At 35.8% G+C, this 17,500-nt stretch overlaps 1 protein-coding gene across 2 annotated transcripts in view; it reads right to left on the bottom strand.

Annotated features, from left to right (window-relative positions):
• Positions 1–17,500, bottom strand: part of LOC145263072 (cilia- and flagella-associated protein 221-like) — a 521,858-nt gene that overhangs the window by 288,727 nt on the left and 215,631 nt on the right. For both annotated transcript variants that reach the window (XM_080119938.1, XM_080119937.1), the window contains exon 13: positions 15,356–15,449. In XM_080119938.1, the coding sequence (XP_079976064.1) occupies positions 15,356–15,449 (94 nt within the window). The remainder of the gene's footprint in view (positions 1–15,355; positions 15,450–17,500) is intronic.

The following is a 17,500-nucleotide window of genomic DNA, read 5'->3' as shown; positions in this document are numbered from 1 at the left end:
ATCTTATAAACCAAAATTTGTCATTTTATTTGTTAAGCACAGCAGTACTCATGCAAAATAATAACAAAAAATATACTATGTGCGTTTCGGTGTGTTTCGTCGTTTATACATAAGGTGAAGCATTACATTGAATAAATAACTTTTTAACAATTTAAGGCACTCATATCTACATATCCCATCATCGCAATATTGCATATTATTTCTACAAGTGGAATGTGCTTCGACGAACTTGTACTCCAATGTAAATACCCACAACAAACATGACCAGCAGCAAAGTCTTACCCCTTCATTGTAAAGGAAAAGTTTCTATTCTAATAGCTTCTTTCTTCGAACAGCATGCTTTTGGAATTTCCTCTCTGCTCCGTTTTTTTTTATTGTATTAATATTCACGAATTTAAATGTAATGTGAACAAATACCTTGCTGCGTAACTCACTTTTAAGGATCCTCTCCTTATAAATCTAGCCCCTAGTTCACAGTAATCCTTTAGATCTCCGCGATTCAGTGGCTTATTTAGGCTAAATAAAAATGTAAAAAAAGGAATTAAATATGCAGTTCAATATTGTTTTTTTTTTGTAAAAAAGAAGTAAATTTTTCTCAGTTAGCAGCATGTTTTTTCACATAAGGCATTTTTCAAGACAGCCTGATCTGGTGCTACCAGATCAGGCTGTCTGAAGATATTGGCTTCCTGTCTAAAATACTCAAAACATTGATGTTCTTGGTTTGTTTTTCCTTTCCCTTTTACAAAACTCAATCATGTTCTGCAAAGTCAAAAAACAGTCACAATAATTTTCACTACAAAACAACCAAACCAAACACTATGAATAAATATTTGAAGATATAAAGAACTTGAAGCATATTTTTTTTTTTTTTTCAAAATTACCATATTAATAATTAAATAATCAGAAAAGGATTGATATGCCATAAAACCAAAGAACCAAGACAGACGTCGGTAGTAAGTTTATATATTTATCCAGATCCAAACAGTTCAACGCCATAAAAAAATACCATCAATCTCCAATTTGATGCCTGCGGTAACAAATCAAAATTACTTACATATGTGACTATATACTTGTATATATTTATTTTAAAACTATATTCATCATTTGGAGGTGGGAGTGGGGGCTTACATCTCCATAAGTGGCGTTGTTTGTTGGCTTGAAATAGTATTTCAATTATCGAATGCACAAACATCTAATTGTAAATGCATGCAAATATTACGAAAAGAATCTTTGTCGTGCATACGTTTAAAATAAACTTTTCGCTAGTTTCTCATAAATTATGAAAAAATAGCATTTTTGTCCGTCTGTTATGACTTAATTTGAAATGATATTTTCGTCAGTCTGTCATGGTTTAGTTTGAAACGGCATTTTCATCAATCTGTCAAGATAGTATTATTCTCATTGTTGAGTTCACAGATTTTGATTACTGTAAGGGAGCCAACCTACCAGTTCGTCTTACATATATCACATTTTATCAGTATTTCCTTTATCTCATACTAGAATTTCAGCCCGGCGTTGCCCGGTTGCTTGAGGTGTATGTTGAGCCAAAAAAAAAAAAGTGGTAAATTTTTTTAACTTTTAACTGACCCCTATTATGACCCCTTAACATTTATTGTTTTGGGCTCAAATCAAGTTATTAAGTAAGATCCATGTCCAAGGAACCTATATCTAAAATTTCAAGTGTTTAGACCCAAAATTGGCGGAGGAGTTTGGTAGAGTTCTCAAAAGGTCAAATCGTTGAACTTTGATCCCTTAATAGCCAAATTTCTAGCTGAAAACGGATCACAAAGATTTTCCCAAAACTCAGTACCATGTATATCAAATTTCGAGTCTGTAGACTGAAAATTGACAGTTATTGCGTAGGGAAATGTACACACACACACACACACACACACACACACCTTCACTTTTATATATATAATAGATTATTTTCTTTGGTCAGTCATGCTTAAGTTTGAAATAGCATTCTTTTTTATCTGTCATGATTACGTTTGATTTAGCATTTTCTTTGTCGTCTGTCATGAATACATTTGAAATAGTACTTTCTTTGGTCTGTAATATTTACAGTTGAAATAGCATTTCCTTTGGTCTGTCACATTCACAGTTAAAATAGGATTTTCTCTGATCTGTCACATTTATAATTATAAAAGTATTTTCTTTGGTCTGTCACATTTACAGTAGAAAAAGGATTTTCATTCTGTGACATTCATAGTTGAAATAACATTTTCTTTGGTCCATTGTATCTACAACTGAAACAGCATTATCTTTGGTCTGTCACATTCACAGTTGAAATATCATTATCTTTTGTCTGTCACATTCACAGTTGAAATAGCATTTTCTTTGGTCTGGCACATTCATAGTTTAAATAGAATTATCTTTTGTTAGTCACATTCACAGTTGAAATAGCATTATCGTTGGGCTCTCACATTCACAGTTGAAATAGCACTTTCTTTGGTCTGTCACATTCACAGTTGACAGAGCATTATCTTTGATCTGTAACATTCACAGTTGAAATAGCGTTATCTTTGGTCTGTCACATTTATAGTTTAAATAGTATTATCTTTGGTTTGTCACATTTACAGTTGAAATTACATTATCTTTGGTCCGTCACATTCACAGATAAACAGCATTATCTTTGATCTATCACATTCACAGTTGAAATAGCATTATCTTTGGTCCGTTGCATCTATGGTTGAAATAGCATTATCTTTGGTCTGTCACATTCACTGCTTAAATAGCGTTATATTTGGTCTGTCACATTCACAGTTGAAATAACACTTTCTTTGGTCTGTAACAATCACAGTTGAAATAGCATTATTTTGGGTCTGTCACATTTAAAGTTGAGATAGCATTATTTTTGATCTGTCACATTCACTGTTTAAATAGTATTATATTTGGTCTGTCACATTCACAGTTAAAATAGCAGTTTCTTTGGTCTGTCATATTTACAGTAAAAATAGCATTTTCTTTGGTCTGTCACATTTACAGTTGAAATAGCATTTTCTTTTGTCTGTCACATTCACAGTTGAAATTGCATTATTTTTTTTTTTTTGTCTGTCACATTCACAGTTGAAATAGCATTATCTTTGGTCTGTCACATTCACAGTAGAAATAGCACTATCTTTGGTCTGTCATATTCACAATTCAAATAATATTTTCTTTACTAAATATTGTTCATATGCATCTTAAAATGGCCGTTTTTATTATCACTTGCAATACACATACGTCATTTTTTTTTGGCATGTTTTTTAATAAAAATTTGCTAGTTAATTTTTTTGTTGTTGTTGTTAAATATGAATATATATATTTGTGCATGTGATTCCTATTTTTTAAAAACAGAAATAAACTTGATCGATGTAGATTTCTGCTTCATACCTCCGGCCATTGCAACTTAAATTCAACATTGTGTAAAAAAAAAACAACAAAAAAAAACGTTTAGTTATTTCCTCGCGGCATAAACACATTTACTCGCTATAACTCTACTCAGAGCTTTATCTTTATATCTGTCTGAATTTTTTTTTTTAATAATAAATTATAGTTATTATAGAAAACAAAAATTGGTTTTATATTGAGATTTGTGTTCTGGAGTAAAATATTAAACAGAATTGATTTCACGCTACTATAAATATGAAAAATAAACAATATTTTAAATATGTACTAAATATGATAAGAACTAAAGATAAGAAATTTATACCAACACATCTTATTTTTTTTTTTTTACAAATATTCAAATAACCAGTATCCGTGTTCTGTCAAAAGTGATTAAAAATATGTTTCACCAGTGTTCTCACTAATATTCGCATACGATCATTAAATTCCATCTTTTGAGTTGTAAGCCATTTTGATTTTAGAAGAGAAGAGAAACAAAATGGCCGTATCAATCCAGAGAAGCTTTGAATTATAAAAGTTTGCAGACAAAGAAGGCAGCATCCCTTACTAGATTTCAAAGTCGGTTTTATACTCTGTCAAGGGTTGTCTAAGTGGCACCTACACAGATGTGGCAACAGTGCATCATTTTAGGACGTATTTAACTCAGGAAGAAGATTGCACCAGGTGTGGCATACTTTCTAGAGCGACGGAATGATCCAACAATATTTCCAGCGATCTTAGCAACAGATCTCTTGTAAATCTTTCGTGTCGACTCTGAAGAGGTTATGAAAGTGAGGGGCTTCCTTAAAGGAAGAGCCATTCATCTCAATTGAAGCAAAATGAGGATCTGAGCGTTGGCTGTGAAAGGAGAGATGATTGGGCTTAGACATATAACATGCAACCAGCTACCCTTTTCCAAATTGTACCACATAATCCAGTCGAAAGATAGAGAATCCGAAAGACCTTGTGATAATTGATGCATTTTGAAGTTTTGGAGTTGTAAACCATTTTTAGTTTTAAGAGAGAAAAGAAATTTTATTCCAAATAAAATGGCGGTATCAGTCCAGAGAAGCTTTGAATTCTTGCAGACGAAGACCAAGAGCAGAGCTTCCGGTAGGTAGCCAATTTGAAGAAGTTTTGAAGTGTAAAGTGTGCAAACAAAGGCTAAGACGAACAGCAGAGTTCCTTACTGTGTAAAGAATAAATATTATGTGTATGAATTCTGAAACATTCAGTATATTTTATAGAGTGATTTCGGTTTCTGATTGGTTGGTAGCAGAGCATGGTTCCATCTGATTGGTCAGTTCTTATTGCCCATGTTTATAAATAGAACCTTCCAATTTTTCATAATAATAATCTTAGTTATACCAAAAATATTGCTATAACAGCAACTTAATTTTTCATGTATAAATTATTAGCAAGGAGACCTGACGTTGTCTAGGATTGGATGATGATCAACGAATGTTTTATCCTCCCATATATATACAAATTATCATTAGCGTATGAAACGATGGTCTTTGTGTAAACAAATTGAGCTTAGATATTTGGACCATGTCAAGACATTTTTAATTCACTGCCCACATAACAGCAGCCATATAGCGCAATGGTTAGAAGCTCTGACTGTTGTTTGGGCAATCAGGTTTCGATCCTAGCTTAAGGTAGTTGCTTGTCTAGCTGCACTGATGAGCTGTGAAACAGTACTGTATGTGAATGACTATATATATATATATGTATATATATATATATATATATTTATATATAGTAAGTTATAAAATGTATATGGCAATTAAGCTACACTGAATATTCCGCGTTTCATCCACTCTAGGACTCCTCAGGCTTATGCGCATAAGCCTGAAGGGTCCTAGAGTGGATGAAACGCGGAATATTCAGGGTAGCTTAATCGCCATATACATTTTATAACTTACTAACTAGCTCTACCTACGTATTGAGCACTTTTGAAGTAAATACTTAAAGCTTACACATAAATCTATACTTTCGTATATTAATTTTAAATTAAATGTGTGTGAGTTCCTTTCTAATATATAAAAAGCTATATGCCTGTCTGTCTTCATATTTTCGATTTCTATAATAATATATACAAAATCTGACCAAATTAAAACATCATATTTAAGTGTATTTTACGACCGGGCAAAACCGGCGTCCCCCCTCCCAGCTAGTATCTACTTTTGTATTTTTTGACGACTTGACCCAGCGTAGTATAAACACCCCTGATGACCCATGTTAAGAACAGCTTTCGGAATAAACACAACATCCCCATGTTAAGAACGGCTTTCGAGGTTGGGAGTGTTTATTCTGAAAAGTTTAACACGGGGAGATGGGGGTGTTTATAATATGCTGGGGCACATCATAAAAATTTACCAAAGTCTGTGTGTGTGTGTGTGTGTGTGTGTGTGTGTGCGTGCGTGCGTGAAGTAATTCCTCATAGATTCCGAAACGGCTCAACATATCTTTTGCAAATTTCACACAAATCTAATTTATATGTCACGGCAGTGTTCTTAGATATGTTTTGTACAGAAATTCATCCGATACGTATTGAAAATCGAAAAAATCCAATCTTAAAAATAGCTTTTCTCTCTTATAGATAAAAAGAATAATTTTTACAGGGGGAATATTTTACGTTACACCAGCAAGAAAGATAATAACATTTCAGCAAATTATTTGTTCTTCTAAAAACAGATTTATTATAATCTTAGTGGTAGAGCATTCGACTACAGATCGAATGATCCTCTGTTCAAGCCCGGATGTACCTCATATTTTTACTTTTTTCTCTTATAAACGAGTTCAATTTACAATAAAAAAAGAGGTACCATTTAAAATCGCCGCAAATCATTTTTCGTCTGCATATTTTAAAATTAAACATTAACCAGAAATGACTTTTCCAGGGCATTCATCGTCAAGCCAAAATATCAGCTGACATGATATTGTAAACAAACACAGATGGAATTTGATGAATGACATTATTTTTTTTTTTTTTTTAATTGTTTTTGCGAATTAGTCCACCGGGCAAATTATTCGCTCGTAATATATAATATTCAATAGAGGATTGATTCTATAATAATACATACACAATCTGCATAAATTAACATATCATGCTTAAGCATGTTGTACGACAGGGCAACGCCGGGCTGCCAGCTAGTTTTAAATAATTATTTTTGCTAAATTTACTTTTTTTCTATCTCCTCCAAAGGGCAGATTGCTATGCATCCTTTTGGCTGTCGGCCTAAGAATTGAGTCCGGGGAATCTTCATTCATTCATCGTATTCAAATGCAACTTAAGAACCCCTTCAAACCTACGAGGACATTGGATTTAGAAGTGAATAATACTTCACGTCGTGGATGTCTCCATCCTGACTGGCAACTTTGTATTCGAGAATGTAATCAACCTGAGGATTCCAATTAAATTCTCAGGTTTTCCCCACTCGAATCCAGCAAATCCAGTAACCCAATCCGTCGTTGTCATTTTAAATGGCATTAAATTAAGCGCAAACGTGTTAGACTTTATCCGCAATTATCCTGCTTTAGCAAAAGAATAAATGAGATGAACATAAGAATAATTTATTAGTTTCTCTTTTTTAGATAAGGATTGATAATTCTTATTATTTGGATTAATTGGACTATTATTCTCAGCTTGAGTGTTCTTTTCATGGCGTTTCGGCCAATGTAACTTCTGACCTTCTTCAGGTGTATTTGGTTGAACTCGAGTATCTTTCTGTATTCATTTATTTTTCCCAGTAATTTTTTTGCATTTCAAAATGGGTCGAAGTTCATATCTTATTCACTATCACAGACGGTTACATTTTGGACACGTTTCCCAGATCAATGTGCTTCACTTCTAGATCTATTTCTGACCACAGTTCCAGATGATTGTATAACAAATGCCCACAGCCCACTTGGAAATGTTGATCATGCTGTGATAATCCTAGAAATCGCCCTAAATTCTCAACCCAAAGCTGCTAAGCCATTGTTCAAAACGATAAGGCATTATCAGAAGGCTGACTGGGAAGCCATCGGGGATCTCATCAGAGATGCCCCATGAGGAAATATCTTTTCTCTTCCCACTGAACAGTGCGTGAACAAGAGAACTGAATGGTTCAAAGTGGCAATTGACGCACATGTTCCCACGCAGTCCTTAGTTAATAAAGCCCTAGTCCAGCACCTAACAGCTGCTAAACTCTTGACTGACAAACAATATGGATTCAGGCAAGCCCGTTCAACAGCAGATATCTTAACTGTAGTTTCTGAACGTATATACCGTTCATTGGATAAAACAGGGGAGGGTAGAGCGGTGGCCCTTGATATATCTAAGGCTTTTGACAGGGTATGGCACGATGGTCTTCTAAGGAAAATTAGATCATATGGAATCACTGGAAGAATTCATAACGTAATTAAATCCTTCTTAAGTAATAGAAAAATCAAAGTTGTCCTCGACGGACGTACATCCAAACAATATGGCATAAATGCGGGAGTGCCTCAGGGGTCTATCCTTGGACCTCTATTGTTCCTGATATTCATAAACGACCTCCCTGATAATATTGTTTCGGAGATGGGTATATTTGCCGATGACACCACTCTCTATAACAGATATGAGGGGAAAACAAATGAACACATATCCAAGAAAATGGCAGAAACACTAGAGGATGACCTCCAATCCGTAGTGGAATGGGGACAAAAATGGTTGGTCTCATTCAATGCTGCTAAGACTAAGCTTGTTTCCTTCAATAACTACAAGAAACCTTCTCTACCACCAATAGCAATGGCCAAGAACACATTGCCTGAAAGTACTTCTTTTAAACTCCTCGGCCTAACGTTTACAGGGAATATGAACTGGAATAGATACATTGAGAGCATTGCCAAGGCTGCTGCAAGGAAGGTTGGCTCCCTCTACCGTGCTAGAAAACTACTTACGCCTGCCAGTATCCTATACCTCTATAAGGCAACCATTCGCCCATGTATGGAGTACTGTTGTCACATCTGGGCTGGTGCATCTGCTGCTTGTCTCTCGCTCCTGGACAGGGTTCAAAAAAGAGTCGCAAACCTGATAGGTCCTGAACTGTCATCTGGGCTTCAACCTCTGTCCCATCGACGAGATGTTGCATCCCTCTGCCTGTTCTACAAATACTTTAATGGTGAATGCTCTGACGAACTGCAAACACTTGTACCTCCCCGACGTAACTACCCCCGACAAACCCGACAAGCTACTAAGTCTCATCCCTTTACAGTGGAGATCCCTAGGTGCAAGAAAGCCTTTTACTCCAATAGTTTCTTCCCCAGAACTGCGGGTCTTTGGAACTCCCTTCCGGGATTCTGCTTTCCCAACTGCAATGATATGCAGAAGTTCAAGTGTAATGTTAACAAACATCTTTCTACTCTTCTCCCTTCATAATGACCCCGCTAATTAATTCCCTAATAGTAGCCCCCTGCTTCAAAGTGGCACTGTGCCTTGTTTGGGGTGAAAATTGAATAAAAAGAAAAAAATAAATAAAAAAATTCTATAGCAAACGCCACTCTCCCCAATAGTTCACTTCTACTTGTGCACGAGCCATTGCACAAAGGTAGCATGCGTACTACAGATTTAACTGACAAAAGTCTAGTACAAAAGTTTATAGAAGTTAGAAGTAATTGTAATAAAGAAATAGTGACAACTAAGAGAGAATATACCAAAACCGCCAGAAAATGCATCGAAGCACAAAAATTAGGAACTCGTGATTTCTGGAAAATGTACAACAGTGTAGTAAATAATGGGCAATCAACAATTCCTCCACTAACCAACAATCATGAAGTTGTTTGCATGGCAACCGAGAATGCTAACATGCTTGCCAGTTAGTTTACCTTAAACTCCACATTGAACCCAGCACACCACTCCCTCGCTAACTTTTCTTTGCAGATTGACACCACCCTTCATGATCCGAAAATTACCCCTTCTCAGGTGCATGATATGATAAAAAGTCTATACATCTCAAAAGCATGTTGACCCGATCTCATCCAGACTGTGATAATAAAAACATTCTCTACTGAGGTTGCTCCATCCTCTTCAAGCTTTACAAATGCCTTAACGAATCTTGCTTTCCGAGTTGCTGGAAAAAATGCTTCTGTGGTACCAGTTTACAAGAATTCTGATGAAAGAACTGACCCATTAATATATTTCAGTCCATAATTAACCAAGCTCTAGTCCATCACTTTACAGAGAATTTCCTTCTGACTGACCAACAATATGGATTTAGACAAGCCCGTTCTACAGCAGATATCCTAACTGTAATTTCTAACATATATACCATACACTGGACAAAGCAGGAGAAGATAGACCAGTAGCTCTAGATATATCGAAGGCTTTTGAAAGGGTGTGGCACGATGGTCTTCTCAGAAAAATCAGATCATATGGTATAACTGAATGAATACTCAACATAATTAATCAACATAATTAAATCCTTTTTAAATAAGAGAATAATCTAGGTTGTCCTCGATGGTCGTACATCTCAACAATATGATATAAATGCGGGAGTAGCTCAGGGGTCTATCCTTGGATCTTTATTATTCCTAATATTCATAAATGACCTCCTGATAAAAGTGTCTCTGAGATGGGTATATTTGCTGATGACACCACGTTCTATAACAGGCCCAAGGGGAAAACAAATAAACAGATATCTAAGGAAATGGCAGAAACACTAGAGGATGACCTCTAATCTGTAGTGAAATGGGGACAAAAATGGATGGTCACACTTAATGATGCCAAGACTAAGCTTGTCCCCTTCAATAATTACAAGAAACATTCTCAACCACCAATAGCCATGGCTAAAGATACATTACCTGAAAGTACTTCTTTCAAACTCTTCAGCTTAACGTTCACAGTGAACATGAGTTGGAACAGAAACATTGAGAGCATCACCAGGGCTGCTGCGAGGAAGGTGGGCTCTCTCTACCATGCTAGAAAGTTACTTACGCCTGAAAGTACCCTGTACCTCTACAAGGCCACTATTCGCCCATGTATGGAGTATTGCTGTCACATTTGGGCTGGTGCACCTGCTACTAGTCTCTTGGTCCTGGACAGGGTTCAAAAGAGAGTCAACAACCTGATAGGTCCTGAACTGTCATCCAAGCTTCAACCACTGTCCCATCGACGAAATGTTGCATTCCTCTGCCTGTTCTACAAGTACTTTAATGGTGAATGCTCTGACGAACTACAAGCCCTTGTACCCTCTTGGCGTAAATACCAACAAATTCAACAAGGAGCCAAGTTCTACCCCTACACAGTACAGATCCCTAGATGTCATTCTACTCTAATAGTTTTTTCCCAAGAACTTCTAGACTCTGGAACTCCTTTCCGGGTTCATGTTTTCCCAACTATACTCATATGCAGAAGTTCAAATGTAATATGAACAGACATCTTGCTGCTCAACTCCCTACATACTATCTCTGCAACTAATGTCCCCGATAGTAGCCTCCTACATCAAAGTGGCATTATACCTTTTTGGGGGTAAAAATTGAATAAAGAAAATTTTTTTAAATAAAAGTATGTTGAAGATATTTCTTTGCTGGTGGCAATGCAATACATAAACTAGAAATTAACAAATTTTTTCTAGCAAACACCATCTGTCAAAAAAGACGTAAAAACATTATGCATCACCATGTTCATACCGATGAGATATTGCCGTTCTACAACCAGTCTGGTGCACTGCAGCATCTACAGGGGCTATAAAGTTGCCTCTCCGGATGCAGGCCTGGACGAGTGATCAGGAGACCTAGGTTTTTCCAGTTACCATGATCCTCCTCTCAGCATTACAGACAAAGTCCGACAGAAAGGCAAGTCAATATGTTATATAGTTATGAAACAGAAGAGAAATTAGCTGCTATTTAACTATCGATCTATTTTGTATCTGTTTATCAATATATCTATTTTGTATCTGTTTATCTATCGATCTACCTATCTATCTATCTCGGTCTGTCTATCTATCTAACTATCTCGATCTATCTATCTAGCTATCTCGATCTATCTATCTATCTAACTGGCCAAGTAAACATAAGATGAGATGTGAAGCTATGTTTTGATAAACTTGTCAAAACATGTCGAGGTGTAAACTGGACAAGTTGCATCGGAAGAGATCTGATCAGCTCATCGGAAGTATGTATCTGTCTATCACGTGTTCTAGCTAGCTGGACAGATAGTTGAGTTGGATTCAGGACGTCGACAGAAGAAGATGGTCTGAAAGGTGTCTCCTCCCTAGGGAAGGAAGGAGAGTCTCTGACGTGAGACAGATAAGAACTAACCACCCAAGCAAAGATTGTTGATCGTTACTCAGGAGAAATAAAAATAAACAGCTAATTTCTTTTCTGCTCCTCAACTATATAACAAATATGGTCGGAGCCAGTACAGCTGCAGGAGTTGCTGGAAATAGTTGGAAAGTTTTTTTTTGTGTGAGTTTTGGGGATGCCATATAATGTAGGAATATTGAGGTGGTATTCATATGATGTCCATGTTTTGTTTTTGTGTTTTTTTAATTACACTTTCACCCCAAACAAGGCACATTGCCACTTTGATGTAGGGGGCTACTATCAGGGACATAAGCTACAGAGGTACTATGTGGGGAGTTAGGCAGCAAGATGTCGGTTCACGTTACACTTGAACTTCTGCATGTCAGTAGAGTTGGGGAAGCAGGAACCCGAAAGGGAGTTCCAAAACCTAGCGGTTCTGGGGAAGAAATTACTGAAGTAGAAGGCTCTCTTACATCTAGAGATCTCAACTGTGAAGGGGTGGGATTTTGCTGCTTGTCAGGTTTGTCAGGGGTATTTACATCGAGGGGGTACAAGTGCTTGTGGTTCGTCAGAGCATTCAGAACAGACAGAGGGATGCTACATTTCGTCGATGGGACACAGGCTGAAGCTTAGATGACAGTTCAGGACCTATTAGGTTGGCGACTCTCTTTTGAACCTTGTCCAGGAGCGAGAGACTAGTAGCAGATGCACTAGCCCAAATATGACAACAATACTCCATACATGGGTGAATGGTAGCCTTATAGAGATACAGGATACTTTCAGGAGTTAGTAGCTTTCTAACACGGTAGAGAGAACCTACTTTTTTCGCAGCATTCCTGGCAATGCTCTCAATGTAATTTGTCCAACTCATGTTTCCTGTGAACGTAAGGCCGTTTTTGTACATGTACTTACATGCACATTTTTTTGTTTTTTTTTATAAGATTTTTAAAAGAGTTGTTAAAAGTTTCAATGCTTTTCTTTATGTCAGTATTCGTGTATGTATTTTTGTCCCATGCCATAATTGCCATCATATATATGTTGGTGAAACTCAACGTGGACTAGAGAAAAGGCCCAGCAAACATAAAAGAGATATAAAAAAAAAAGAAATAGCAATTCTCTGAATGCATTATTCTCTCATTCATTGCAGCATGATCAAAGCAAAAATCGTTAAGTTTATTTCAAATAGATCTCAATGAGGACTTATTGAATCAGTGTTTATCACACTCCAATTCATCGCCTTTAATAATTAAACTCATATCAAAAGAACACAATTTAAATTTAGACACCAACTAACTCACTTACACCATAAAAAGTATTATCTATTATATTTATAAAAGTGAGAATGTGTGTGGGGGAGGACAACTCTCAACCTATATACTCAACAAATTTTTTATCTACAGACTTGAAATTTGGTATATAGGGTATTCAGACATGTAGAAAACTTTTTAATTGGTTTTCGTCCGGAAAAAAAAGCTGCTAGACGGTTAAAATTGAAAAATTGATACTTGGGGTCGTCAGATTTTTATCTGTTCATCAACTGTTTCATGATTGCACATGCGCGAATCGTTCACATAACAGGTTCCTTAAGTATAAGTAGGTATGAAAACACTTTTTACAGGCGTAGCAAGCTGGCCTGATGGTTATCGTACTTGACTCAGTGTCTTTAGGTTTTGGTTTCGATATTAGCTCAATATATATTTTTTTTTACTTACAAGAAGTGAACTGTTTAGAAAAACACAATATTCGCATGAACATAGCTCAGTTTCTTTCAATTTAGTTCATTTTTTAAGGAATTTAATGTTAATTTTAATACCGGGAAACGCCAGGTACATCTACTAGTATTATATATTTTTATATAATCAATCAATAAATAACAAAACAAAGATACACACATTTCATTTCGGTTAAACATCCACATCTGAATTATAACGTCTATATTTATTCAAAAAAAGACATAAATTGCATCATATCTTTTTAAATATCTAAACGGCTATATGACGTTAAAATAAATCCCACTCACTCCACAACGCTATACACATCTTGGAATGGCAATGACTTTTTCGCTTTGAAATAGAAGAAAGACATCTTTTTCACAATAAGTATGTTTTCAAATATTGTACTGGTATTTTATCTTCAATTTTCATCCTGAGGAAGTTTGGAAATCAAGACGAAACATTGATGAAAATAAAACTTGATTTGTGCTTTTTCCATATCTTCCTCTCAGTCTCTCGGTCTCTCCCCCTCCTTCTCTCTCTCTTTCTCTCTCTCTCTCTCTCTCTCTCTCTATATATATATATATATATATATATATTTGTCATCCACATACAATACTGTTTCGTTGTATCACAACTCATTAGTGCTGTTAGACATACACTTTTCCCCAGACGTGGATCGAACCTACAACCGTCGAGTTGACAGTTGGCAGTTCTAACCATCGGGCCACAAATCAGTGCCATAAATATTTCTCCTCAAGTGTGTATTAAATCCACACCCGCCCGCCGCTTACAGTGCTCAAACCATAAGTTTGTTTACAAACAAATTTATAGTGAGCTTTGCTTAATATATATATATATATATATAAATCCCTAAACTTCGATAAAGCAGTTTTCGTTACTTTTGCAAATTTATAGGATTCTTTCAGAAATGTCATATAATAAACTCAAACCTAACAAAGTTATGCCCATAATTGATTGCACTTCACTTGAACGCCATGGACCAACTTTGACATCTTCAAATATAAAGTCAAATGTTTATTTCATATTGAATTCTGGAAGAATCCAAGCGATGATCGTTGATTTATTAATATTATGCATCTGTTTTCAAAGAATGAACCAACTGCAGAATCAATAGAAATGAAATGCTTCATCTGTAATTGAAGAATCTACCAACTTAGTTCCATGCATCTCGGCAGTCACCTAACTCTCGCTTCTTTTATTTTCTCCTTTATTCCTCACATTCCAGAAACGATGTTTCTGATAAAGAGGGAAGAATTGCTGTTTTCTGGGTCAGAATCTTTTCCATCTGACACTTATCATTGGCATGTTTTTTACCTTAAAGTAGTATTTTTTAGCTGCTTACATCATGTGGCTTCATATCTTGTCTGAAGCGATTCTCATAAAAAAAACTTATGTTAGTTTTCAATATATAGTACCTTGTATGCTATACATTTTTTGTTCCAGTGTCCATCCATCCAGCGCGGCCGTAGCTGAGATTGAACTCATTATACGAGTTTGTAATGTAATTCAAATCTTGTCGGTAGCTGAATACTTGATGCTTTGCCGTTTCTATGAAGGGTATTTTTTATCGTGACGCCATCACTAGATGTGGTGCCTACCACAGTTTAAGAGAGTCCCATCTACTCGAGAGAAGAATAGACCACACCAGTTTCTCATGCCAGTATTTTACCTCACGGTACATACAGCACCTCGCCTTCCCAAATGGTTACCCATCTGGTACCGGCCAGGCTCAACGTTGCTTAACTTTGGTAATCTGGTGAGAAGCAGTGTGTCAACGTGATAGTGCCGTATATTTTTTTAACTAAAAAAACTATTCTCTCATTATTTCATTTTACTTCCATCGATTTTTTTTTTCTGAAATCAAGAGCCCCTATTCTGCAAAAGAACCAAGATGAATACACAAGTCAACTTGAATAAGCAGCACGTGTCAGCTGCATATCCACCTGGCAAAGGGTAAAAATAGTCTTTTCGGAATTACTTACTAATTAGGTCTTCGTCGTATTTCATGCCTTTCAGTTCATTTAACAAAGCCTTAAAGGCCGTCATGTTTTTGACAGCTCGGTTTTGCAATATTAACTGCAATAGAAACAATTGATTAGCAACAGATTTACAGAGTAAAGTACGTTTCATACAAAGTGCCTTCAATAAGTTTCTAGAGTTTTTTATACAGGCATTTAAAATTGTCGTAGACTCTTGAAAATACAGTATATTATTGCTATACATCTTATGAAATGACTGATCAATTTTTATGATTTCAGGCTTTAATAAACAACTACAGCAGGAATTGGAATACATGCTACTAAAATCTGATTGTCACAGCTCGTGAATTTCAAAAATGCAATCTGGATGTGAGGACATTTTTGAAGAACGATATGCAATAAAATTCTGTTTGAAACTTGGAAAACATGTCCCAGAAACGTATGGAATGCTTCAGACTGCTTTTGGACCACCTTGCATGAATTGAGCATCAGTTTTTAAGTGGCATAAGAGATTCAAGAAAGGCAGGGATGATGAGAGGTGTGGGAGGAGTAAGGCAGTCAAAACACCAGAGTTGATTGGCCAAATAAAGAATTTTATGGATAAGGAATGTCGTGTGTCTAAAGAGAGAATAAGTGTACAGTTTGATGTCAGTGTGGGAACTGTACAAAAATTATTCGCAAGTGACTGAAAATGCGGTAGATTTACGCAAAGTTTGTCCCAATGGTACTCCATCCTTCTCACAGACTATTTAACCAAGATGGGTATCAAGACACTTCTTCGCCCTCCCTATACTCCAAACTTTGTTCCCTATGACTTTTGATTATTCCCCAAGCTTAGGGAAAACCTTAGAGGCCGTCGTTACGAGATAATAAAGGAAATGAAAGAGGTTGTGATGGCACACTCACACAAGAGGACATCCATAGGACGTTCTAGAAGTTGTTGGAATGGTACAGCAAGTGCATTGCAGCCGGAGGAGATTACTTTGAAGGATACTAGAATTTCATGTGTGTAGTATCAATAAAAGTGCTTATATGAAAAAAGTCTAAAAACTTATTGAAAGCACCTGGTCGGTGTTTACTCTTATATATGGAATTTCTCAACAGTTGTTAATAGCTCGAGAATTGATATGTTGTTAATGTAGGAAAAGCTGATCAAAACCTGATTTGAAAACCTGAAGTATTTTCGTATAAGAAGTTTCTCTTTTGTTTCACTTCAATAAAAGTTCTTGAGAATTAAGTTGATTCTTTTTGAGTTAACACTTGAGTTCTATATGAGATGCATAGATATTCGAAATATATTTACTAAAGATGTCAAACAAAGTTGTCAAATACTCTTGGTAAAAATGTCAAATATTTCTTCCTAATATGTCAATCGGTTCTACTTAAGATATCAAGTATTTCTGCTAATAATACCAAATACTTCTTTCAAAGATGTCAAATACTTTTGCTAAAAATGTTAAGTATTTCTGTTAAAGATTTCAAGTACTTCTGCTAAAGGATGTCAAGTATTTTTGCTAAAGATGCCAAAGATTTCTGCTAAAGATGTCAAGTACTTCTTGCTAAAGATGTCAAATACTTTTGCTAAAAGTGCCAAGTACTTCTACTAAAAATGGCAGGTACTTCTGTTAAAAATGTCAAGTATTTGTGCCAAAGATGTCAAGTACTTCTGCCAAAGAGGCCACGTGCTTCTGCTAAAGATGTCAATTACTTCTTGCAAAAGATGCCAAATACTTTTGCTGAAAATGCCAAGTACTTCTGCTAAAGATGTCGAATAAGTTTTGCTAAAGATGCCAAATACTTCTTCTAGAGATGCCAAGTATTTCTGCCAAAGATATCAAGTACTTCTGCTAAAGATGTCAAGTACGTCTGTTTTAGATGGCAAGTATTTTTTCAAGAGATGTCAATTACTTCTGCTAGAAATACCAAATACTTCTTCCAAAGATGCCCAATAGTTCTGCTAAAGATGTCAAATACCTCTGAGACGCTTGTCAATTACTTTAGTTATAGATGTCAATTTCCACTGTTTGAAGCTTTTTTAATGTTTCTGTTTGAAGCTTTTTTTTAATGTTTCTGTTTGAAGCGTTTTTTAATGTTTCTGTTTGAAGCGTTTTTTAATGTTTCTGTTTGAAGCGTTTTTAAATGTTTCTG

The sequence above is a fragment of the Euprymna scolopes genome, chromosome 38 (assembly GCF_053919585.1).
Source record: "Euprymna scolopes isolate OS-2025 chromosome 38, ASM5391958v1, whole genome shotgun sequence".
Classification (NCBI taxonomy): Eukaryota; Metazoa; Mollusca; class Cephalopoda; order Sepiida; family Sepiolidae; genus Euprymna; species Euprymna scolopes.
This window is presented reverse-complemented; position numbering and strand designations above follow the sequence as displayed.